General features: G+C 48.4%; 1 protein-coding gene across 1 annotated transcript; it reads left to right on the forward strand.

The window, feature by feature from the left end:
• Positions 1–107: 107 nt before the first annotated feature.
• On the forward strand, positions 108–24,925 carry DSTYK (dual serine/threonine and tyrosine protein kinase). Its single transcript, XM_061454947.1, has 13 exons — positions 108–470; positions 7,812–8,197; positions 14,172–14,835; positions 16,843–17,117; positions 17,471–17,554; positions 18,609–18,785; positions 19,066–19,195; positions 19,439–19,595; positions 20,294–20,426; positions 20,590–20,703; positions 21,175–21,289; positions 22,319–22,453; positions 23,662–24,925. The coding sequence occupies exons 1-13, from the start codon at positions 245–247 to the stop codon at positions 23,847–23,849; spliced, it is 2,784 nt and encodes a 927-aa protein (XP_061310931.1). The 5' UTR covers positions 108–244; the 3' UTR covers positions 23,850–24,925.
• Positions 24,926–24,951: the final 26 nt, after the last annotated feature.

Below are 24,951 nucleotides of genomic sequence, written 5' to 3' on the forward strand. Positions count from 1 at the left end.
GCCCCGCGGCGCTCCGATAAAGGTTCCGCGCAGCGCGGTTTGCCGAGGCGCTGCTCCTGCGGAGGAAGGCGGCGGCGGGGGTAGGGGAGGCGGGAGGGAGGGTGGGTGGGGGGAAGCGAGGAAGGCCCGGCCGCCGGGGCCTCGCCGTTCCCTTGGGGCGGGCGGAGCGTCCGGGAGCGGCAGGCTGGCAGGGGCCGAGTGTACCCCGCGGTGGGGAGGGGATAGCGGAACGGACCCGGAGGACATGGAGGGTGAAGGGGCCCCTCTATGGCGGGGTCCCGGCGGGGTGATCCGGGAGCTCTGCCGCTCCTTCGGCCACTACAACCGGCACCTGGCGCGGCTGCAGCACAACCTCCGCGAGACCAAGAAGTTCTTCCGCGACGTCAAGTACTGCCAGGGGCACCCCTTCGCCTCGGCGGCGCTTGGCGACGGCCTCCCCGCCGCGGCCGGGGACGGGGCCCCGCAGGACGGTGAGAGGCGGACGGGGAAGGCCGGGCCTGGGGCGGGCGGGGAGGCCGGTGCGGGGAGGGAGGCGGCTGTAGGGGTAAGCGTGGTGCTGTGGGGTGAGCCGGGGGGTGGTGAGAGGGCTGGGGGGGCCGGGAGTGGGCTGTGAGGAGCTGCTGGGTCTGGAATGGGGGGGCATGATGGGGTGGGAGCGCTTATGGAGCGCAGTCCTGGGGCTGTGAGAGGCTTTGAGGGGCCCTTCTGCTCATCATCGTGATCCTTATGGGGTCTGGGAGGTGCGGGGTGGTAGGAAGGTGCAGCTCGTGGGGCTGGTGTGGGTGACAGTGTGTTTGTTGTGGGTAATAGCAGGGATGGTGCTGGGCTTCATTCATCACCTTCATCCCCGTCTGTCGCGGTTGCAGGCTGTCCTGCCGTGTGCACAACTCTGTACAGAAGACTGTCTCGTGAGAAGTTTACTGTGACATGACATTTATAAAGCTCTTTATTCGTTTCCGAATGGCTCCTGCGTCACCTCTCTTGGCTGTTTGTCCACGATACTTGTCCGTTCCTGGCTTACCCTTCCTTCATCTGAAGTGCTGCTGAGCTCTTCTGTCACCCTGTGTGAAAGCAGGGCTGTCCCACTGTGCCGGGTCTGGCTGAGATGGGGTTAATTTAACCCCTAGCAGCCCCGCAGTGCTGTTTGCATTGAGCTAGAACAGTGCTGATAACCCACCAGGGGCTGGGCTGGTGCTGAGCAGTGGGAGGGGGTGTAGCCAGGACTGTCCCAGAGTGCCCATGGCCTGGCGACACAGGCTGAGAGAAGGGAGGAGCAGGGGGTATTTGTTGTTATGGCAGTTGTCTTCCGGAGCCACTGCTGCCTGTGCTTCATGGGAAGTGGCTGGGCATTGCCTGCTGATGGGGAGCACAGAATAAATCTGTTGTTTGCCTTTGCTTCTCCATGGGGCCTTTGCCTTTATCTTGACCCATGAGGGCTTTCTTTTCCATCTTCTGTTCTCCCCTCCCTCCCCTGCTGAGGAGGGCAGTGGTAAAGCAGCTTGGGGGGCACATGGTGGCCAGCCAAAGTCAAGCACATGCATGGAAGCTGTCAGAACAGAAGGGAATGTACAAGTGTGCTGTTTCTGTTTGCATCTCTCTGGCTGCCGGGCAGTAGGAACTAGTTGCTTTCCGTCATTTCTGTGGGTCTCAAGGCTGTTTGAATGGCAGCACTTCCCTGGAGTTGCTCTTCTGCTTGGTGACTTCCTGTGAAACAGTGTGGGTCAAATAGCATCTTTGCAGGTCTGCTCATAGAGCTCTGTAGGTGGGGATGCAGCATTCCTGATGTGGGACACAGGTATCACCAAGCCTGGTGTTTCTAATACAGAGCACTTGGAACCTTTTCTGTTTAAATACCTGCCTTGACCCAGTTTGACTTCTGCTCAGTTTGACTTCTGTTGCCAACTGGCCCTTAAATGCCAGGGCCCCAAGGAAAGGCTCTGACTGCTTCAGAGCTTGTTAATGCAAACTAATGACAGTGTGGCCTCTTGGTTCGGGGTTTCAGGCGGCAGAGGCTGGCTAACATTGACCCCTCTTGTAAAAGAGACCTCAGCTCAGTATGTTTGAAGCTGGTGGTGACATCTTCCAGGCAGGGCACACACAAGCCAATAAAGCTGCTGGAAGGTGGGAAGTTGTCTTGAGGGGAGTGTGGGAAGAGGAAAGGAGAGGATGAAGAGCAGCACTTGGGGGAATAGGGAGGCTGCACAATAACTGTGAAGCAGTGAGGACGAGGAGCCATTGATGGGTTTGGGGAAGACGTGGGAAGATGCGTAGCCCGGAGCCTTGGTATTTCTTGTCTCTGTAAAGTTTTAGTTGTGTTGGACATTTCTCTGACACTTTTCCCCTCTCTGACAGGGGGAGAGCATTTGAACTCTCAGGGGGTTTAAGGAGCACAGTTCTCCCTGACAGAACCACTTTTGCCTCGAATCTGCCCTACAGGTGGTGTCAAAGGGAGAGGAATTGTGACCAATTAATCCTGCAGACCTTCTGCAGTGGGAATTAGTCTGTGAGTGCTGATCTTTTGTGCAACACAAAGAGCAGGAAGGTAAATGGGCAGGACACTTACTACTGGGCTTGAAGTGCAAAAATAAACTGGGAGAGTAAATTCGGATGGCTTGGAAACAAACCAAATGTGAAGGGGTTTGCTCTTGAGACACCTCTAAGCTGCTGTACCAGCATAGAACTGCCCCTGGAGTCAACTCAAGCAGCCTAAAGCACAGCCTGAGTTACTGTGTCTAAAATCAGACCCGAGTATCTGCTAAACTGTGTGGTAGCCACTGACCTTTCAGGTAAGCTGGGGCAGCCAGGGTTGGATACTCGAAGGAGCAAATGTCTGCTTGCTTTTATATCCCACTCTCCTCTGCTTAGGGGCATGATGGGCAGTGTTTGTCCATGAAGGGTTGTCATTGGCCAAATGCCTCCTCTGTGGCCTCGGCACCAGGAGTTACTCCTCATGGTAAATTCAAGGGTAAAAAAGAACTGCCTTCCAGCTACTGTTTATGAGGGGAGGGAGGGAGGGATTGTTGCTTGCACTGTCTGTGTTTCTGAAGCATTCAAGGAAATGTTGTCTGTTCTCCAGGTCTGCTTTGTCATGAGTAGGCTTTGAAGAATGATGTGTTGAGGTATGCTGACAATCTGCAGCTTGAGCCTGTGCAGCTCTGACAGCTCTTTATTCCTGTGTGTTGTGTACTAACTTCCTGTCAAACCATATTTTTAGGGACTGTCACAGATTTTACTCAAATACGTAAAGATACTAAGAAACCCAAACCAGCACAACCCTTTCTATTAACAGTAGTTTGCTTCATTCTGTGCTTGAAATTTGAACTCTTGGCTGAGGAGCCCGAGATTTGGGTATTTCTTTTGCCTTATGTCACAAGTAAACTGAGTTTACTTTTTTAACAAGTAAGCCTCTTGTACTCAAAGCACAGCATCTCCAGAGTTCTGGCCAGCAGCTCTGGTGTTATCTTAATGAGTGTGTGTGGAAAGCCGCGGGCTTGGTAGCCTAATGACTCTGTACAGAAATGCCTTTCATAGGGGGTGAATGTATAAACCAGAGGGGTTAGAAGAGTTCTCATCCTGCTGCTGTGTTGACAGAGGGTCTATATCCTGGTTAAAATGTGACTACTCTGCCTGTATCACTATGATGCTCAAAAGGTTGGGGCTGCTATTGTGCTGTGAGGTGTGTCAACATGAGAAGATGGGGTTTAGGACTAGATAATGTGTGGAGGGGTGGCTGGGAGGGTACTTGTGAAAGAAGTCCTCAAACACATGGGAGGAGGCACTCACTAGCAAGCTTCAAGTTAAGCAGAAGGTGAAGCAGGGTTCTGCAGGCCATAGGAGCTACTAATGGTGTAGCAGCTGTGTATTTTGGGGTATTGAGCAGGAATTCACACCACTGTGCTGACAGGTGTGTGGTGGAGCCAAAGCTTGATTTATAGAACTGAGTGGGTTAATAATAAGTCCCGTAGTGGTCAAAATATGCTGTGAATCATAGAATGGTTTGGGTTGGAAAGGACCTTAATATCATCCGGTTCACCCCCCTGCCACGGGCAGGGGTGCCTCAACACTAGATCGTGTTGCCCAAGGCTCTGTCCAGCCTGGCCTTGAACACTGACAGGGATGGACATTTACCACTTCTCTGGGCCAGAGCCTCTCTACCCTCACAGGGAAGAACTTCTTCCTTATGTCCAGCCTGGACTTCCCCTGTTTCAGTCTGAATCCATCACCCCTTGTCCTGTCACTACAGTTCCTGATGAAGAGTCCCTCTCCAGCATCCTTGTATCCCCCTTCAGACACTGGGAGCTGCTCTGAGGTCTCCACGCAGCTTCTCTTCTCCAGGCTGAACAGCCCCAGTGTTCTCAGCCTGGCTCCGTACAGGAGGTGCTCCAGCCCTTGCTCATCCTCGTGGCCTCCTCTGGACTTGCTCCAGCAGCTCCATGTCCTTCTTACGTGGGGGACACCAGAACTGCACACAGTGCTGCAAGTGGGGACTCAGGAGGGTAGGGCAGAGGGGCAGGATCACCTGCTTTGACCTGCTGGTCACATTCCTTGTGATGCAGCCCAGGATATGGTTGGCTTTCTGGCAACCATCAGGAATGGAAAGGTTCCTGTGAAAGGCAGCAGTATTTGCTATAGGTATGGAGGTCCAGCCATAGTTAAGCACTGCTCTGTGTGTGTACTATTGAAGCTAGAATAGGAAGACAAGTGAGACCAGAGGTGTAGTTGGCCTTCCTTGAAGAGGGAGTGAGTAAATGCTTATGGCTTCTCAACCTAAAATTCCATAAACAGCCTAGGATTCATGTGTCAAGTGTTTGAGTGAATTATGAAATGGGTCTTGGTGAGAGACGTCCTTGTTTATGGACAGGCCTCCTTTCATCAAAAGAGGCTTAACAGGATGCATACACTTGAGGACTCCCCCTGCAGCCATCTGTTTTGATGTCTTTATCACATGTCTCCCAGTGGTATAGTACATTGACACAAAACATACCACCAGCTGAGACCTCTGGCAAAACTTCTGTCACAAACAGGAGCTGTTCCCATAGATATGGGAGTATCCCTGCGTCTCTTCAGGAAGCAAGATGTAATCTGTTTTTTGTTAGGTAATTGGGGGCTCATATTCCTCCGTGCTTGAATTCTTTATGTTCTGAATGGTGGCATCACCGTTCATGAGGGTTTTCACCTTATGTCTTATTCGGATGTGCAGAAATAGTGATACACTTTCTGCAATGCAGAATGTGAGCAACAGCTCCATCACCGTGCCCTTACTTCGGGTTTGAGAGCTTGAGGTTGCTGTAAGATGGATTTGTGCAGTGTTAAACCACTGCCATGATTTGGGTGCCTTGATGGTGGACTGGATTAGTTGTGAAGTGCTGAAAGCTCCATCGCTGGCAGCGTTCAAGACCAGGTTGGACAAAGCCTTGGGTGACATGGTCTAGGGTGAGGTGTCCTGGATGGTCTTAAATGTCCTTTCTAACCCAAGCCATTCTATGATCTGTGAGACAACTGAATCTGGCTTCTGGTGCTGGTTCCAGGTTTGCACTCAGAATATTTCACTGTGACAATGTTAGTGTAATGGCTTTGTTACTGATAACCACTTGTAGTTAACTTGTTGACCGATCACAGGGAGGTTGTGTGCATGAAAAGATGGAAAGTGTTTAAAAGATTTCTATATCCATCCTGTGCTTCAATAACTGAGCTGAGCTGCTGTATTTCAGTCATTTTCTGCTGGCAGTAAGTACCTGTAAATGCAGAGGCCACCCAGAACGAGGAGAGGGTGCAACCAGCCTCTTCTTTCCTTCTCCAAAGCCTGGGCAGAGGTGGTTTGATGCGTGTACAGCTGAAGAGCAAGCTTGAACTCCAGTTGAAGCTTCAATAGATGGAACCAGATCAAAGAAGTTCTTTATCTTGTAGATGAAGGCTTCAGTGTCCCATTTGTGGCTTTTTGCTGAATTTTCTCTTTCTGAGCTGCTACCCAGATTCTGCCCTTCACTTCATGTGGCCACTCTGCTATAGCTCTGGGTCTTGAAAGGCTTCTTATGGTTCTGAGCCATCCCACTTCAAGTGATGTCTCCCATAACCTTTTTCCAAGCTGTCAGTATATGGGTCCAGCATCTGGGGCTGTGTGGGGCAGAGGTCCAGGAGAGGGGCTTGCTGAGACACAGAGAGGGGTTTCCTTAGTGTTGTATGGGATGGAAGGATCCATCTTGGGGCTTGAGATGCTGAAACAATTTTGGATGCCGGAACATGATTCATTTTAATAGCCCTGGTGAAACGGGACCTTTCCCTACAGAATCCCTGCTGCTGCTTCTCTGCTCTCTTGTATTTGTGTCTCTTTAAACTGGCATCCTGTTGCTTTGCCTGATATCAGGGCAATCGTACTGGGTTCTAGCTGTGAGCTTTGGCAGCTCTTTTGGGGACTGCTGTCACCATTTGCCATTTTGTTCTTGGGTTCCATCTGCCTTCAGCCCTGGGAACACGGGCCAGCTCTCTGCCTGTGGTGGAACACTGGCTGCTCTGTGCTCCAGGGATTGTGCTCAAGTGCAGCAGATGGGGAATTTGTTTGTATCCCGTTTTTTTGTACTACCAGAATTGCTCTGTTGCTATGCATAAGGTAACACAAAGCTACTTAGACTTCAGCTTCGATGGCTGAGCGTGGGAAAAGCTGTATTTAGGACTTGTAAAAGAGTACAGGAGCTAAATTCAGGGCTGAGACTGAATTAGTGTGGTAAGGCAAATGCAAGGAGTTGTGGCACTGTGGGCTAAGAATTTGAAGGGCCTGGTTAGTGGGATGGTACAAGTGGTGCTGCAGATGGAGGATGGGTAAGGTGAGTCCTGCTCCTGTGAAGATACAGATGTTGTTTCCTTCTACAGCTTAAATCTTAAAATCCATAAGAATATCTGGCAAACTGTGCCTATTTCAACTGTGTAGGTTAGGAGAGGAATGTGCTGTTGGTGTGCTTAAGGGAGCAAAGCTCCCTCGTGCTTAGGCTGCACTAGGAACCTTCTGGCTGCTGGCAAAGAGTGTTTGACTTGGGTTCATCTCTACCCTGGTGAAAGCATGAGCTGGGTCTGTGCTTGCTGACAGAGGCTGTTGGTGCTGCTGCCACGTCTCAGCAAACTGGGTCTTGTCATCTGCCTCCTGGAGAAAAGCAATTTAGCAAGAATCTTTCCCTGAGGCTAGAAAGGAGCTTCTGCTGCTTTAACATCAATGATCGTAGCCTTTGGTCAACCAGCTTGTGCAGTAATACTCATGGGATTTGGTCAATGCAAAGTATTTGGCATTTTGAAGTGTGTGGGGGGAACTGTCACCTATTCATAGTTGAGTTTATTTCTGGTATGCAATAGGAACATTCTGTGCAGCCGAGGCATCAAACTGGGCAAGAATTAGCCTTGGTGACCCATTGGGCCTCATTGAACTCCGGAGCAAGGCAAAACAATGTTCCAACCCAAGGCAAAATTAGTCCTTTGGTTGTTTCAGCCTTGACAACAGTTGCCTCTTGACTCTTAGAGCCTGTCATTAACCTGCTGAAGAGAGCTCTGTGTAAATGCTTTTGGGTGGAATAGGTGGGGAGAACCTACTCTGCCTGGAATAGGTGGCAAGTTGTCTTGATGGCTTTGTGAGACAGCCTGCTGTGGATCTTTGTGTGGGGCTGGTAGGCATGCTGAGCTGCTGACACTCAGGAGACATAAGCAAAGCCTTGGTGCTGTGTGGGTTTCTTAGCAGGCTGTGGGACAGTGATGTGTGAACATTTGGCTTGGAGATGAGACTTCTTATTCAGCCAACCTGCCCTAATGCAGCCTGTCCTCAATTCTAGGGCAGAGTTTCATCGCCTTCCCTTGCCATGAAGAAGAGCAGCTGCAGCGGACCGTGAGCTGGCACCCTTGCCTGCTGATCCTTGGCCAGAACTGCAATGCCAAATGCCAGTTACTCAACATCCTGCTGGGGGAGAAGCTGCTCCCCACCACCAAAATCACCAACGAGGAGAACTGCAAGAGGCGCCGGATCCGTTTCACCCATGGGACGCAAACCCGGATTAGCCTGGCGCTGCCTGGGCAGTATGAACTGGTCCAGATGATGGCAGCCCACCGTGGGCACTGGGACACCATACCAGAGGAGGACCTAGAGATCCACGGGGACAGTGAAGACCCTGCTCACCAGATCGCAGAGCTGGAGGTCATGCTGCCCTACTCACTGCTAAAGGTAACTTGGTGTCCATGTACCATTGTCATAACGAACTTCAGATATAAGTTATAGGCCATAATAAAGCAAATGATGAAAACTCTCCAACACAGGAATTCATTTTAATAGGGGAGCTGGAAGTCTGGTGTTAGGATTTTAACTGGACATCACCATCTGTTTGTGTGCTCTGTTTCCATGTCAACTCTGAGCATTAGCATTCCTCTGTAATGTCTGCATCCATCTCGGAAGCCAAGCTTGCTCACATGGAACTCCAAGTGTCTTCTGAAGTTTTACTCCAGTTTCCAGGTCATTCAGAGTTAGCTTTGCTGTCTGATAGTAGCTACAAGCTGTCATGCAAGAAAAAAGCTTAATCCAACATCTGATAAAATGACCTGACTTCCTTTGAGAGAATGGCTCTTTACATCCCTGTGGTGCCAATGGAAGCTGAGGATGTTAAGAGCTAGAAGGTGGGAGTCTGGTCTCAGAGCTGTTCCTAACATTGCATCTTGCTTTGTGCCTTTCCTTTGACTTGCCCGTGTAACACGTTCCTGTTCTGAATGTTGCAGTTTGGTGTTTAGCAGAGAGCTTTAAAGGCGGGGGCTGTATTTCATAGCTTTTTATAGCTTCCATAAGTTTCCATTGCATTTCATATCTTACTGCGATAAGGATCTTAGTACTTTGCTATTGCAGTAGAATACTTGTGGAGTGTTGTGCTTGGCAAAAAAGGGGGAATATCTGGAATAGAGAATTCCTAAACAGAAATTACTTGAATAGGACCTCTTGTCACTTGAATGAGAGCTTGAATCTCAGTTGAACAATAAAATAGCAAAGTAAGTTTTTTCTGGATATGTGATTGGGAATAGGCAGCAAATGAAGACCCAGTATGCATCAGTTTGAAATATGGTTGACAAAGCCAGTCTGTAGCTACATTTAAGCCTATCCTAATAAGATCAGCCACATCAATGCTCTGTTGTGGTGCTTTTATGACTTCCAGTATCCACAGAGAGAGGACAGAAGAGCCATGTTTGTATAAACCCGGTGAGGCATCCAGTGCTTCCGCAGAGAGCACCAGCCCAGCTCCTGGTGCTGCAAAATAAACGCCTGTTCTGGATCTTCTGCCTTGCTATGAGAGAAGAGGATTTAGCTTTACATTTATTTGGGCAGTTTACAACCCTCTTTCAGATTTCTCATGTGAGTGACAAAGATGCCTCTGTCTGCCTTTGGTTATATTTAGGCCACTTAGATGAAAACAGCTACTCAGATGGATTTGAAAAGGGTTGGTGAAATAAAAAGCTCTTCCAATAGAAGAAGAGGGTCAATCACAGCTAGCTTCACATGGAGGCGAAGGACTCCTTCCATGAATTCAAGGGGCTAAAGGATGAACACAGTTTTAAAGCTGATGGGAGAACATAGTGCATTTTAGCAGGTAACAGGGTTAGGGATAACCTCCTGCTCGATCACAGGAGTCTCAGCTCCTGTTGAGAGTCATGTGGGTTTTTCCACCCTTCCAGCTAATGTGAGTTCTCCAGCTCTGCCCACACACCCCCAGATGACAGTTCTTAAAGTGAATGTCTGCTGCTCGTGGGCACTATTCCTGTACCAAGTGAAATATGGATCTGGAGCAATAATGGATGAGGGTATTTGGATGCTATCCAAAGTGTCATGTCTGCAGAACTGCTCCGAAGGAACTTAACTTGTGAAGCACAACCAGGAGCCCAATAACAGTTGCATGCTTGCTGCTAACCTGATATTCAGTACAGAGCTTAAGGGACCAAAGAATTTTGAGGAGCTCAGCACCTTTTGGGCAGAGGGGGAAGAAATCAACCTGAGTTTTACCGCACCAGGTACCTAGAACCCCTTGTTCATAGAATCATAACTATTGTTAGAGTTGGAAAGGGCCTAAAGATCATCCGGTTCCAGCCGCCTGCCACAGGCAGGGACACCTCACACCAGACCATGTCACCCAAGGCTCTGTCCAACCTGGCCTTGAACACTGCCAGGGATGGGGCAGCCACAACTTCTCTGGGCACCCTGTGCCAGCGCCTCAGCACCCTCACAGGGAAGAACTTCTGCCTTGGATCTAACCTGAACTTCCCCTGTTTCAGTTTGAATCCATCACCCCTTGTCCTGTAACTACAGTGTCTGATGAAGAGTCCCTCCCCAGTGTCCTTGTAGCCCCCTTCAGACACTGGATCTGTTTGGTTTTCTCCCAGCACACCCTGGTAGGTGTACTGTGTTTCATGAAACCCTCATGTTCTAGCTACTCAAGCACCTTACCAGTATGTGAAGGAACATTTGTGGGCCTGTAGTGTGGACTTACAGGAGATGAGCATTTCATTTGTGCCTCTCTCTTTGAAATCATACTTGTTCCCCATAGTGAGGGCACTGACCTACCAATGGGCTGCCCTTAGAGGAGCTGTCTGTGGCTTCGGGACCTGGGGAATGCTGTGCAGCTCTTCATGCCCGAGAGCATCTTTACCAAGAGACTGCACTGCTCAGGCTGGCTGGAGCACCTACTTGACACACTGCTGGCCTGTGCAGGCACCTAATGCTAACTCGGACTCCTTGGTGCACATACTTGTGTGCTAAAGCTGGTTAGCCATTGCTCCGAGGAAAGAATGGCTGATTTATTAGTAAACAGTATCCAAATATTAACTAAACTGCTTTCTGTCACTTGGAGATAAATTCAATGCAAGTGCAGAATACACTGCTTCTGAATATTGACCTGCCAGTGGAGCACCCTGAGTCCGATACCCAGGGTGGGATCGTGCTTCCTCAGAGGATGTCTTATTCCAAACTTGTTTCACAGAAAAGGGGGTGAAGAGGGAGCCAGAAAGTCCCATTAGCATGGCTTGGCTGCTGTGGCAGCGCCACTTTGTGCTAATAGGTTGGTGAACTTGGTTATTTTTAAACTTAAAATCTCAGGGAGGGGAAAAACATTGGCAAAGCTGCTCTGCTCCTTGGGGATCACTGCACAGGAATGCATCTAGGTCATGGGGAGTAATCCAGCTAAATGGACAGATTGTTAGATTTATACTGGGAGTCAACAGTTGGCTCTTCTCCTAAATCTTATCAGTTGTGCCTGGAAGCTGAAAGGGACTTCTCTGAAGGGACTGGTTTTCCTCTGGATGGTGCAGCTGAATGGGAGGAGGGTCTCAGGGCTGAAAGCTGCTGCTTCGTGCCTTTGTCTTGCTTTGGGCCTCATGGGACTCTGGGTCTCAGTCTGAAGAGTTTTAGACAGGATTTGTAGGGAAAAAAGCATTTTCCACTGCTCTGGCAAAGCTGGAAGGTGACAAGAAAGACAAGATGGTTCTGTGAGCTCTGGCACAAGTGGTCTGGGTTTATTGTTACATCTCTTCAGGTCCTGCAGCTGTGATTCACCTTGTATGAATCAGGAGCTGTTACAAGCAGCAAAGGATGTGGTTAAGCACCTATTGGGTGGTTATTTTAATGTCCATAGAATCTTTTAGGTTTGGAAAACTTGGCAGGATGTGCCCTGATCTGATCAGCAGTGTTTGCTGGAGACCAGAGGTGTTCAGCTTTCTTTGAGTCTCTCTAGATGAGAGCTCTTGAACTCCAGCTTTGGATCCTCATGGAAGCAGAATAAAATGGGAAGATTTCAGACCAACTGGGGAGGAGTGTGTATAAAAACAAACACAAAAATCCCAAGTAGGATCTGAGGGTAAATATACACCACAGATTAATAGGGAGGCAGTGGAATTAGCTCCCATATGTCATAAATGCAGTAACTGTCAGACTTGAGTGATTCACAGACTATTCTGAGAAGGCAGAGTATTCAAATTGGTTTAGCAAAAGCCTGGGCCTTCCATCCTGATCTGGCTGGGAGGAGTTTGGGTAAAAATGGGACTAAATTGGATTTAGCTTCTCAGCACCTCAGCTCACAGAGCAAACAGTGATTGAACTGCCCCCAGCCTGGCAAAACAGGAGCAGGTCCTCTTGGGATGCAGCAGGTAAACGCTTTCTAACTGATGTTGACTGAGGAATACAGCACTTAAGTGGTCCCTGAGTGCATTCAGGGAGACTCCACTTGTCTTACTGGAGGTCAGGACCTACTTGATCCTTAATTTTTATTCTAGGATGATGGGATGCAGCGGTCGTCCTGGCATCGCAGCTCTGAATCTGTGGATGAGTACATGGTGTCTGCATGGTATTCTCTTTAGACCCTTTTGTATTGGTGTTGACAGGCACCTCTGTATCACAAGTGGAAAAGCTCTGACTGATCTTTGCATTCCTGATGTCCGGGTTGCTAAGTGGGAGGCTTTCATGTTTCAAAAAGGGCCTTTTTGTTAAGGAAAACAGAAATGAAGTTACTTAAGAGCAATTTCATGCTTCCAGCTCTGTCAGAAGTGTTCCAAATGTGCTCCTAGCGATGTGACCTTGTGAGAGCCACCTTAAAAATTCCAGGAATCCGGTGTGAGTCAGAGGTATTCCCATAGAAGAAGAGTTCATCCCTAATAGTATGAAGCTTGCATGGCTTGTGCTTAAATTCTGTAGGCCATTTAAAAGAGGGGAAGCAAGGAATGTTACTGATGCCCTCTGGAAGAGGCTGAGTGGCTCCTATGGAAGGAGGAGACCCAGTTGCTGCTGTGTTGGTTTCCTCCCTGTCTCCTAGAGACAGCACTGGGTTCCTCCTGTGTTTACAGTGCCTGGGGTGAGTCAGCCTTTCTGGTGAACATTGCAGCACTCTGCATCCCGCTCCAGCCTCCGGTGCATCACACAGGTTTGAGTTCAGCACCGTGGAGGCCCGTGGCCATAAGGATTCCTTGCTGGCTCTGAGAGCAAGTGGGAGATGGGGCCAAGGCTCCTCATTTTGTTCACGTTTTCATCGTCTCCTCATTTTTCTGGAGGAGAAAACGAAGAATGCTCAGCTATCACCGCTGTTACAGATCAGAGATTCTGGCTTCAGTTCAAAGCCTTTGACACTTCCCTTCCTTAGGGGGCTACAAGAAACCTGGAGAGGGACTTTGGACAAGGGCCTGTAGGGACAGGCCAAGGGGAATGGCTTTAACCTGCCCGAGGGGAGACTGAGATGAGCTCTTAGGCAGAAGCTCTTCCCTGTGAGGGTGCTGAGGCGCTGGCACAGGGTGCCCAGAGAAGCTGTGGCTGCCCCATCCCTGGCAGTGCTCAAGGCCAGGTTGGACACAGGGGCTTGGAGCAAGCTGCTCCAGTGGAAGGGGTCCCTGCCCGTGGCAGGGGTTGGAGCTGGAGGAGCTTTAAGGTCCCTCCAACTCAGACCAGGCTCGATTCTGTTTTACTGGGGTCATACATGCAATTCTAACACTTCTTGCACATCCAGAAGTGAGTCTCATCTCCTCCCTTGGAAGGGGAGGAAGCGGGTTCAAAACTGGCCCTTTTTAGTAGGGTTACTAAGATGTCATATCAGCAAGAGCATGACCAAAGCAGTGAAACTACGTGCAGTATGAAAGCTAGTAAATAAAACCCATCTCTTGGTTTCATTTGGATCTGCAGAAAGTCAGAACTAAAGCTTAGTTACAACCATCTGTTCCTCCCGTCTGTCCTTTGGCTGCCTACTCTTTGGAATCGGTTGTTGTGCTGCCTTTGTCTTGGCAGCAGTGGCTGGTGTGGTGCTTTCTACTGTTGGAAGCTGCACTGAAAGCTGATGGTGTGGCTATCTCCTCAAAGAGCTGCAGCTTTGCTAAACATCAGCAGGAGAAGTTGCAAAACGGGGCAGCTGTAGGCTAAGGAATGACAGGGACCACTTTGGGAACCTTGTTCTAAGTTTTGATCTGAAATAACCTAGAACTCGAAGGCTTAGTTCGACATCAGAGTAATAACTAATAACTTAGTACGAGATAAGAGCATGATGTTGTGTGTGAGTCTCCGTAAGTGCTCAAAAGGGTTTGGGTGTTTCTCCTTTTGCCCTTTGTGAAGGAATTATGGTGCATTTTTGGATATATCCATTTTCAAAAGGCTCTGTACAAAACCCTGTGTTTTTCACTTCCTCCCTTGCTAGGAAGTGGACGTTGTGGTAGCACCATGTCGCGGATTCCAGTCTGCTGAAGCCACCCTGGGGGAGTACGTGAACCAGGTCTTGCCTGTGGTTGTCTTTGCCATCAGCGAGGCAGAACTTTCCTCATCAGATGAGAACGAACTGCGCCAAATCAAAGAGAAATTCTCTTTGCCCATTTTCTTCTTCAAAGTGCCCGAGGTGGGGGCTGACCTGATCTCTCCCAGAAAAACTGAGCAGGAAAAGTCCTCCCTTTACTGCCAGCTGATGGACTTGGAGTACCTGAGTAGCAACCACTGCAGCTGCGGGGTGCCTGGTGCCGACGCTGATGCTCAAAGCATGCTGGTGGAGCAGCTCGAGAAGCTCCGGCTCCTGAGCACCTTTTCCAGGCAGGTCCTTCAGAAGCACCTGGTGGAAGCAGCCACCAGTTTAAATGAGGTGCACTGCCGCTGCCTCAACATCTTCATCAACCAGGCCTTTGACATGCAGCGGGACCTGCAGATCACCCCCAAGAGGCTGGAGTACACCCGCAAGAAGGAGAATGAGCTCTACGAGTCGCTGATGAACATCGCCAACCGCAAGCAAGAGGAGATGAAGGACATGATCATAGAGACTCTCAGCAATATGAAGGAGGAGCTCTTGGAGGATGCTGCTAATATGGAATTCAAAGGTAACTACTGCTGGAAGAGTAATGGGAAGGTTGGGGTCTTTGAAGAGGAGTGGCTTCACTTCCAGTCTGCTAAGAGAAGGTTAATGGCAGCCTAGGCAAGTGGCTTTGCAAGAAAACTCAGAAGTAAAACACAAAGAACTTATCTATAGCATCTTGTGAGTAAAAAGCAGTCCTTAAATGAGGCCTGAGCCTCATGTGCAAAGAAATACACACACATATTTACTGCAGGTGTTTTATCTTGTGCTGCCCCTAACGCAGACTTGGTTTCCTACGAATCAGACCTTTATCCCCAGAGCTTGCTGCACAGTTCTCAGGGTATGTGACTTTGCTGCTTTTGTTTCTTATTCTGCTGAAGAAGAAAAGAACTCTCCCTACTGTGCCTCGGGGAGACTTGGGAATAAATCTGTCCTAAGAAAAAAAAGCTCTTTGAGATGTAGCAGCAAAGGTTTGATTTGTACTTTGTGTGATTCCTTTGAGAGGCTTGCGTAAGACTTTTGGGTCGAAAGCGTCCTGAAATAAAATCCTTCTGGGTAGGTAGAGTTCTCCCTTTAACCCCCCCCCCCCAAATCTACAAAACATACTGTGCTCCTGAGGCCTCTGCTTGGCATTTAGTGTGTGGGTTTGGCAAATGGAAGGATTCTAACTGCAACTTCTTGTAGCACAACTTCCAGGAGCACAGGAGCTGGAAGCACACACAAGGATGTGTAAACTGTGGAGGGTGAGAGGCTGCCCAGAGTTTGTCTGCAGGGATATGGGGTCTATCATAAACCTCACAGTGAACAGTTGTAGGTTGGATATTTCACAGCTCTTTCTTCTCCTCTGCTTCTAAGTAGAGGTTTCATAGAATCATGGAATGGTTTGGGTTGGAAAGGAGCTTAAGATCATCCAGTTCCAGTCCCCTGCCATAGGCAGGAACGCCTCACATAGGCGATGTCACCTAAGGCTCTGTGAGCCTGGCCTTGAACACTGCCAGGGATGGAGCGTATACTAAATATTGGTTTATGTTTAATACTGCAGGTTAGGATCTGATGGGTTTGCTTCTGCAGATGGGAACTGGATGAGATCTTTCTTGTTCCTTGAAATGGTTGCTTTGTAGTGCCCCCGCAAAAATGTAATCCTCATAAAGAGCTTGTTTTAATTGCAGTATAGCCTATTTGCATGCCATAAAGTACCACAGTGAGCTAGTGTACACTAACAGTAGTGCGTTAATTCTACTGTGTAGGGCTGCTATTGTTCCATTAGCAAGACAGGTAATTCCTGTGTTCTGTCTGTCCCACTCTTCCCAGAGCTGGAGCACTGTGGTACCTGAGTTCAGGTTTCTTTACATCTAGGAGTATGTTTAGGGGTAGCACAAGATAAAAAACCTGCAGTAAATATGTGTGTGTACTTATTTGCACAGCAGGCATCACTTGGAGTGTAGCATCTTGTTGAATACCAGTATCTGCAGTAGTACCCTAAAAGAAGGAAGGTGTTATCTGAAGGAGCTAATGCCATCTGCCGATCACTGGGTTTGTGTTAAGTACACTAGACTGGTGTTGGCCAAACTCCAGAGACAAGGTCTTCATCTCCTGGTAGTAATGTAGTAGTACTCAGTGTGGGAGCAGTGATTGCTCAGTGTGTGTTTAAAAATACCAGGGTGGTAATGAACCTTTCCAGGGAGCAGGAAAAAGGTGTCCTGGAACCAGGGTGGTTGTTCTGTCACTTCCTTCAGAACATTCAACATCCAGCAGTGCCTATGGATGGCCTGGAAGCATCTCCTGGCCTATACTTCTTTAGATGGAAATACAGCTGTGTGCTTCTGCCCTGTGCTTTTTGAGGTGATAGTTGACTTGTCATCACTGTAAACCTGTAGTAGCTACAGAGTGCTGGTGGTGAGTATCCTGTGAATTCAACCACCAGCTGGGGCTGTGCTGGAGCTCCTCTACAAACCACTCCAAGCAGCTCAGCCCTTGGTTCACCGATGCTGTGTTGCATACGGAAGATGCCTCTTTCTTTTCTTTGATGCAGATATCATCATTCCTGAGAACGGGGAGCCTGTCAGTTCCAAGGACATCAAGTGTTGTATTAAGCAAATCCAGGAGCTCATTATTTCTCGGTTAAACCAAGCAGTTGCCAACAAGTTGATCAGTTCTGTGGACTACCTGCGAGAGAGCTTTGTAGGGACTCTGGAGAGGTGCCTGAAGAGCCTGGAGGAGTCCTGGGAGGTTTCAGTACATCCTGCAAGAAGCTGGGAGAAGTCCAAGGATGTTTCTGTACACATCACAAGCAATTATCTCAAACAGGTCTGGTGGCTTAAATGGCTCTCTAGAGTATCCTTAGTAATTGTCTGTGTCCTGATCCAGCAGGGGTGGGAGGAGAAATGCTCACTGAAATGAGAGGAACAGAGCTCTGGGTGGGTCTGGTGGCATCAAGGGAGGCTCTGAAACCAGAGAACACTCACGTAAAGGCCCAGTAGTTACCTTTCCAGTATCTGGATATAGAATCCAGATAAAAATACCTATCAGCTTAATACAGGAAATAAATCGAACCAAGTGAATCATGGAGTATCCCGTCTCATTTTGGGAGGGTCTAGCACATTTTATAGTGATTAAAGCTTGCCCAGTTCCCATACTTTCATCTTTCCCCTGCTTTCTAGATCCTAAATGCAGCTTATCATGTTGAAGTCACTTTCCACTCTGGCTCAACAGTAACCAGGATGTTGTGGGAACAGATCAAACAGGTATGGGCATCTTTAGCATTGATTTCTGGTACCTGTCACTGCAGTGAAATGCCTTTGGAGAGCTGCCCTCTAACTTTTAGCTCTGGGCCCATGCATGGGAAAGCTGTTGCTTCCCCATTAAAGCTGTGTGTATAGTTTTCTCCTGGGGATACTAGTACTTGATTTGAAGGAAGTATCTCTTTGGTGTTTCCTTTCTGTTCTGATGGTCAGCATGTTGAACTTGCTGTTTGTTTTGGGTAACTGGTGGGGGTTTGGGGTTTTCTTGTGGGTGCTTTGCTTGTTTTGCAGTGTCACTTCACCCTCCTCCCTCCAGAGCAGCCCACGTTTCCTCAGGTCTTTACTTTAACAGGCAGGAATATAAAGCATTCACCTTTCTGAAGTTCTTTCTCTGAGCTGTTGATGACCTTTACTGCTTCCTCCCCCTTGAGATTCCTTGTGTGGATGGGAGGATTATGACTTTTTTTCCCCAAGTAGGTGCAGTGCAGATGGAGTGGTACCAAGCCTTCCGATTCGTCCTTCAGTCTGGGTGAAGGATCCAGCCTGGCTGTGCAGAGCTGGATTTCTGTGGCTTCTAATAAAGGGTGGAGCAGGGCATCTTCATCAGCCAGCAATTTCAGGGATGTGGTGTATGCCTGCAGCAAGGATTCCCACACCTTGACAGTGTCTGTCCCCCAAAAAGCTGCTTCCCTGATGCTTTCATCAGTTTGGGAACAGTTCTCTGGGTTACTGCTCATGCTCTGCCTGTTCTTAGCTGAGAAGCTGCACCACAGCTGTGCTTTTCCAAGTGGTGGTTGTCCAGCCAAGTGTGTTCTTGGCCAGACATGAAAGGATGGTTGGCATGTAGAATTGAACTGAGCAGATATTGAGGAAGAATCAGATCTCTTAGTATGTGTGTACAGCAACAACATGTTAGCTCTAAATTGTTACTAGTTGATTGCAATTCTGTGTGCAGATGACTGCATTATCACAGGTATCTAAGCAGGGTGAGTTAAGTAGACTGACCCTTTGTGGGGTTTTTGTGCTAGTGCCTTAATTCTCTCTCCTGTTTGAGTAGATAATCCAGCGGATTACCTGGGTCAGCCCTCCTGCCATCACCAGTGACTGGAAGAGGAAAGTTGCTCAGGATGCTATTGAGAGCCTCAGTGCATCCAAGTTAGCCAAGAGCATTTGCAGCCAGTTCCGGACCAGGCTAAACAGCTCCCATGAGGCTTTTGCAGCTTCTCTGCGTCAGGTGAGTGTGTGGAGCTGTTGAGGAGGCCTTGGTTTCTACCCTGCCACTTCTGGAAAGAGGGTTTTTAATTGCAGAGAGAGCTAAAATTGCAGCTCATGCAGTTAATGCTGCCATTCTCTAGGCAGAGGTGGCAGAGATGATGCGAGTGCCCTAATACAAGGTCCTGCTTTTAGGCATGCTTTAAGTAGGATCTTTACCCAGTTGTACAAGGACCATTGACCTCTTTACAGGAGGCTTCAAAGCAGGCAGGATTGCAGTGTATGTGGGCTATCTCTTGCAGTTAGAAGATGGCCATTCTGGCAGGCTGGAGAGGACAGAAGACCTGTGGCTGAAGGTGCGGAAGGACCACGCTCCTCGGCTGGCACGGCTCTCACTGGAGAGCAGGTCCCTTCAGGATGTGCTGTTACATGGTGAGTGTTGTGCTTGATGTTCTCTGGATTATCTCCTGCTCCCTCCTGAAGCAGGCAGTGGGTGTAATGGAGTGGGAGAGCTGTTTTGCTTTTCACTCAAGTGCTTCTGTGAGCCTCCATCTGACACATGGTTGAATGGTGCAGCTGCTGGCCTGTGCCAGGCTCTGGGCTGTCAGCCTGATGGTCTACAGGAAGCAATGAACATGGTTTGAAGTCTGACTAAATGGATGTTGTGCCTTCCAGGCAAACCAAAGCTGGGCCGTGAGCTGGGCCGAGGACAGTACGGTGTGGTCTATCTGTGTGACAGCTGGGGAGGGCATTTCCCATGTGCACTCAAGTCTGTTGTTCCTCCAGATGAGAAGCACTGGAATGACCTTGCACTCGAGTTTCACTATATGAGGTGTGTATCATGAGCACTTATCTCCTTGCACATGGATCTCCTTAACTTCACTGCTGCAAACAAATGCTATTTGCATAGGCACAGCCTTGCTTGTTATAATTCTATGCTGCAACCAGTGACGACCTCATGAAGCTGCCCCTTCTAGCAGAGGCAGGACAGCTTGCCAGTGCCGCTGCAGAAATGCACCAGGCACAGCATGGGAGGCAGGCATGCTCCTTCCTGCCTTAATGTGATTCTCTGGTGTGTGTGCTGTTCAAGTGCAAAGTAAATTAGAGTTGAGTATGATAGCAAATGGTTCTTCTCACTTGATTTTTGGTGTTGGGAAAGGAGGGATGATTCAATCTGCCTTTGTCCTGTCTGAATTCACAAAGGAAGGTGATGGGTCTGTACTGCAGAAACCAGCTTGTTTTCAGTCAAGAGCTGCAGGCAGGTACTGCAGTGCAGACAGCTGAAATCCTGCAGTGTTTCTTTGCTGCTGTAACCTTTAATGGGCTTTCTTGTGTTTTATTGGATTGGGCAAATGTATATTGTTATGGTCCTCAGAGCTGTGGGGTGCTGTGAGCTGTTACTGCATGGTTTAAGTGTATTGTACTGTTGTGCTAAAGCTGCAGCTACTGGGCATTTGTCTTTCACAAGGTGAGGCTTGGCCTGGGGAGGAAGGTATAAAATTGACCAAGTCTGTGCTGAACTGCTTCTAGGTCTCTGCAGACACATGAGAGGCTTGTGCATCTCCATGGCTCTGTGATTGACTATGGCTATGGAGGAGGCTCCAGCATTGCCGTCCTCCTCATAATGGAACGGTTGCACAGAGACCTCTATACAGGACTAAAGGTAACCACAATCTCTATGTATATGTGTATATATGTGTTATATCCCTACATTAAAACAGTCCACATCTAAATACCTGTTAATCTGTAAACCAGAGGTAGAATTGCTTAGTTTTCAGTGTTTTTTTGGCACATTTGTAGGAATGAAATCTGTGTTTGTTCTTCAGGCTGGGCTAGAATTAGAAACACGATTACAGATTGCCTTGGATGTAGTGGAAGGAATCCGTTATCTTCACAGTCAGGGACTTGTGCACCGGGATATCAAACTCAAAAATGTCTTGGTAAGGAAAACTTTTGTATCTGGCTAATCCTGAAGTCTTACAAGGCCCTTTTAGTGGGAGGGAGAAGCATAATGGGAATGAAATAATAGCTTTCTTCATACAGGATCTTTTAACTTGTTGTCTCAGCCACAACTTGCCTTGCAGTGAGGGTTCCCTAGCTCATTTCTCAGGCAGAAAGTCTAGGGGAAAGGGAGCAGTTGAGTGACTTCTCTTGAAGGTGCAGAGCTTGAGCTACAAGTAGGACTTCCAGTTCCTGGTTCTATTAAATCCCAACCACACCCTCTATGGAGAAGACAAGTGAAGGCATGTCTTGTTACTGAGCTGAGCTAGGTAAATGTTCAAGAGCAGACAAGGAATCAGAGAAGCTCACTTAGGGACAGGTGCCCAGCCCCTCAGTGTTAAACAGTTGAAAAGCAATCCTGAACCTGAGAAGTGTGGTGATCAGCTGCCTGTGTATGAATTCTTCTACAGCTTGACAAAAAGAATCGAGCCAAAATCACTGACTTGGGGTTCTGCAAACCAGAAGCCATGATGTCTGGCAGTATTGTAGGCACACCCATTCATATGGCTCCTGAGCTCTTTACAGGTATGCTCATTGACTGAATCCGCTGCTGTCCTGCTCTGCCTTGAGTTTTGAAGGCCATTCCTTTGAATTAGGATCCCAACTTGCTTAATAATAAACCAAACCACAAACCAAACCCAAACCCCAGAAGCAAACCTGCTTACAATGCATGCTCTCTATTTTTTCCTGTATTTTAAGTCAGTCTTAAATTTTTGCTTACTTGAAAGAGAACTGTGGGATTCATAAGCTTTGCTGAAGTTGTTAATCCTCTTGGCAATTGGAAAGTTAAATTCTTAGTTCTTAGGAAGCTGGAAATATTTGGCTTTCATAGGCAAATACTGCAGAAAGGGTCCTCTGGAAGGGATTTCCAGGCTGTTACTAACATGTGGAGTGTGTTCAAATTCACTGCGAGTTGTGCTTCTAGCAAGCACTCTCTAAACATTTCTCCTGAGCAAGCATCTTAGGGTAGCACTGAGGTCCAGACAGAATCCTTTTGGTCTGAGATGCTGTCCCTGCTTGGACAACATTGCAATTACACAAATAGGAGCGCTTCAATTTGATTTAGACAGTACCATTCGGGTGGCTCTTAACAGTGAAATACTCATGCCTAGCAGCTTAGACTTGGCCTTGCAGAGGTGAGCATCGGCTCTTAGTGTGCTCAGTCTGTTCTAATTCAGTGGGTGAAATTGCCCAGCTTCTGGGTTGAGGCTGATGTTGGCTCTGACAGACCCCCAGCAGCAGCAGAACTGAGCCTTACAGATGTTGGTGTTGAAGTCCAAGTACCTGCAGTGGTCTGTGAGCCTCAGCCTGGGAACTGCTGGTCCAGGTTAAGTGCATGAATCCTCTGAGAACCAGAAGGTGTTAACTCTTATCCCTCTGCCTTTGGCAATGATTCCTGCTGGGTTCCTTGGCTTCACACAAGCCTTGCCTTCAGGCACTGAAGTTGTGGCTTTAAGTTGAGGCAGTGGAACACTGACATTTGCTCTCAGACTGCTGGGTTTGCAGTGATGAAGGTGCTGTTTGTCCTGCTGATCACATGTGGTTTTGTCACAGGGAAGTACGATAACTCAGTGGATGTTTATGCGTTTGGCATTCTGTTCTGGTACATCTGTTCGGGACATGTGAAGTTACCAGAGGCTTTCGAGAGATGTGCAAGCAAAGATCACCTTTGGAACAACGTTAGAAGAGGTATAAATGGCTTATTTGAACTCTCTTGGTTGATACTTTGATGCTTGAGTATAATTGGAGGAGAGGAGAAAATCCATTCTTAGCCCTTGTAACCAAAAGGTAGAAATACAAGTTCTGTTGCTGTACTGGCAGTCTAAAGAGTTAAACTTGGAGATACTCTCAAAGTCTAACTAAAACCAACAGGGATAAAACAGGCTTTCAGTTAACCACCTCTTTGCCATAGTGTTGTAGAACTCTGCCAGCACACTGCTTGACCCATGTGAATAGTACACCACTTCGGAAGTAAACCAGGCCCCAGAACCAGCCAGGCATGATCCCCTAAGGAATGTTTAATCCCCTGCAGTTTCTAGAGGCTGTGGTGATTTGTACATTGTAGTGTGCAGCATGCTGAGGAAGCTGAATGTCGAGTCAAACACAGAGTTGTTCCCCAGAATATGAACTTACTCTCATGCTTGTGTAGGTGCAGTGTATGTTTTATGGTAGCTTAATCCTTTGTGCTTGCCTCATGGTGTTGGAATGTTTCACTTCTTTGTCTCCTTAGTTCCTGTCCATGTAAACTCTCCCCTTCTCATGTGAAAAAGATTTAACTCAGATGACGGAGTCTTGTATTTATTTGGTCAAGAGGCTGCACTCAGTGCTTGTTCTCCTGTTGAACTGGCTCCCATGGCCACCACTGTGATGGGGGGGACCTGAGTTTGATCCCAAAGAGTTGCAAAGAAGCAGCTCCAGTGAAAATGGCTTTAACCTGTCCAAGGGGAGGCTGAGATGAGCTCTTAGGCAGAAGCTCTTCCCTGTGAGGGTGCTGAGGCGCTGGCACAGGGTGCCCAGAGAAGCTGTGGCTGCCCCATCCCTGGCAGTGCTCAAGGCCAGGTTGGACACGGGCTTGGAGCAAGCTGCTCTAGTGGAAGGGGTCCCTGCTTGTGGGCTGGATGAGCTTTAAGGTCCCTTCAGCCGAAACCACTCTGGGATTTTAGGAGAATCGATGTGTTGGCCATCTCCTGGAATGTTGTGCATGATCTCCTGAGCAAACCCAGCAATGCTCCCAAGAATGTCAGCACCATTGCTAAGTGTAAGCCTTTATCAAGAGCATTAGACCCCGGCCAGTCCACTTAGGTCACTTCAGCCTGCACTAGAGCAGTGGGCATCAGGCAGTGTTTTCTCTGGTTTGAGCTGTACTGATGGTAACCAGGTCCCTCTCTTTTTTCCAGGAGTTCGCCCGGAGCGTCTCCCGGTGTTTGATGAGGAATGCTGGCAGCTGATGGAAGCCTGCTGGGATGGAGACTCCTCCCAGCGCCCCCTCTTGGGCATTGTTCAACCTATGCTGCAGGGGATCATGGACAGGCTCTGCAAGTCAAGCTCTGAGCACCCAAATAAAGGGTTGGATGACTCGACTTGAAAAGGAAGCACAGAAGAATCTTTGATTGTGGGAGAATTCGGAAGCCCTGGCTCTGCAGAGGGCTTCTTGAGGTGTAGCTCTTTGTGGCTAACACGAGTGGGACAGGTAATAGCAGCCAGAAGAGGTGAGACCTCGGGGATGTTCCATCTTGAATAGCAGCCTGAGATATCTCCCCCAGCACACCCCACTGATGCCAGTTATCCCGCTGCAGCTTTTACTATGGAGTTGTGCAACTAAGGTAGAAAATCCATGCCCTTGAACTCAAAGGGATTTTTGCCAATCCCACACAAACACCAATCAAAGAAACATCTCTTGTGCTTCAGATAGCATCTGTGTTGCCAGGAGTTGATCACAGCAGTCTTTACTTGGGAAAGTAAAGACTTTTCCCATTAACTGCTGGTCCTGGGTGGCCTTTGGTCCACACATAACTACATCCCAGTCACTTCCCGATTGGCACCAATTACAGCGTGGTTGGAGAGGAAGGAGAAAGCAGAGGCTCTAAGCTGGGAAGTGTTCAGAAGCTAAGAGAGCATCTCTGGAGGAGCTTCTTGAAACACTCAACATGTTTACATTGACAGGAGCAAAGCTTCCATGTTTTACCAAGGGGGTTTACCTACTGCTCCAGTGCAGTGCAGATGCCCCAGGTTATAAGCTATTTATCCTTTCTGTACCCTTCACCTCTTCCTTCTGCAAACAAGCTCTGTCTTTCTGGTTATTCTGCTTCATAAGAGGTATTTGAATGTCTGAAGAAACCTGAGCAGCCTTTTCCAGCCTTCCAGTGCAAGGGAAGGCTGCTCAGAGGTAACACAGTGGAATACCGAAACCAGGTTGTTACAACTAATGACTGTCCATGGGGGAAATGCCAATTCCTTTTAATGACATTTGGGGTTTGGAAAAGCAGTTTTAACTTGTGCTGTGACAGCCATAGTTTTAAAGAGGGCTTCTTCAGCTTTTTATTTCAAGTCACATGCTTGGTGAGAGCATACTCGAGGGGAAACAGGTCATTCATTCGTTCTTCAGTGGCTGTGTCTGTTCATCTGACCATTGCACTCCGGGATCCTGAATTTGGCTGTATTGAGTAAAAAAGGGGGGGAGGGATCCT

Source organism: Pezoporus flaviventris, unplaced genomic scaffold, assembly GCF_033815535.1.
Source record: "Pezoporus flaviventris isolate CSIRO_AGI_PZ_B2104156 unplaced genomic scaffold, CSIRO_AGI_Pfla_v1 ptg000017l, whole genome shotgun sequence".
Classification (NCBI taxonomy): Eukaryota; Metazoa; Chordata; class Aves; order Psittaciformes; family Psittacidae; genus Pezoporus; species Pezoporus flaviventris.

What these genes read in the sequence shown, in the direction of transcription:
- DSTYK (XM_061454947.1), top strand. Translation starts at nt 245, where the DNA reads ATGGAGGGTGAAGGGGCCCCTCTATGGCGGGGTCCCGGCGGGGTGATC. An exon ending in CAAGCAATTATCTCAAACAG is followed by an intron (nt 17,118 to 17,470) that starts GTCTGGTGGCTT and finishes CCTGCTTTCTAG; the next exon opens with ATCCTAAATGCAGCTTATCA. An exon ending in TTGGAACAACGTTAGAAGAG is followed by an intron (nt 22,454 to 23,661) that starts GTATAAATGGCT and finishes TCTTTTTTCCAG; the next exon opens with GAGTTCGCCCGGAGCGTCTC.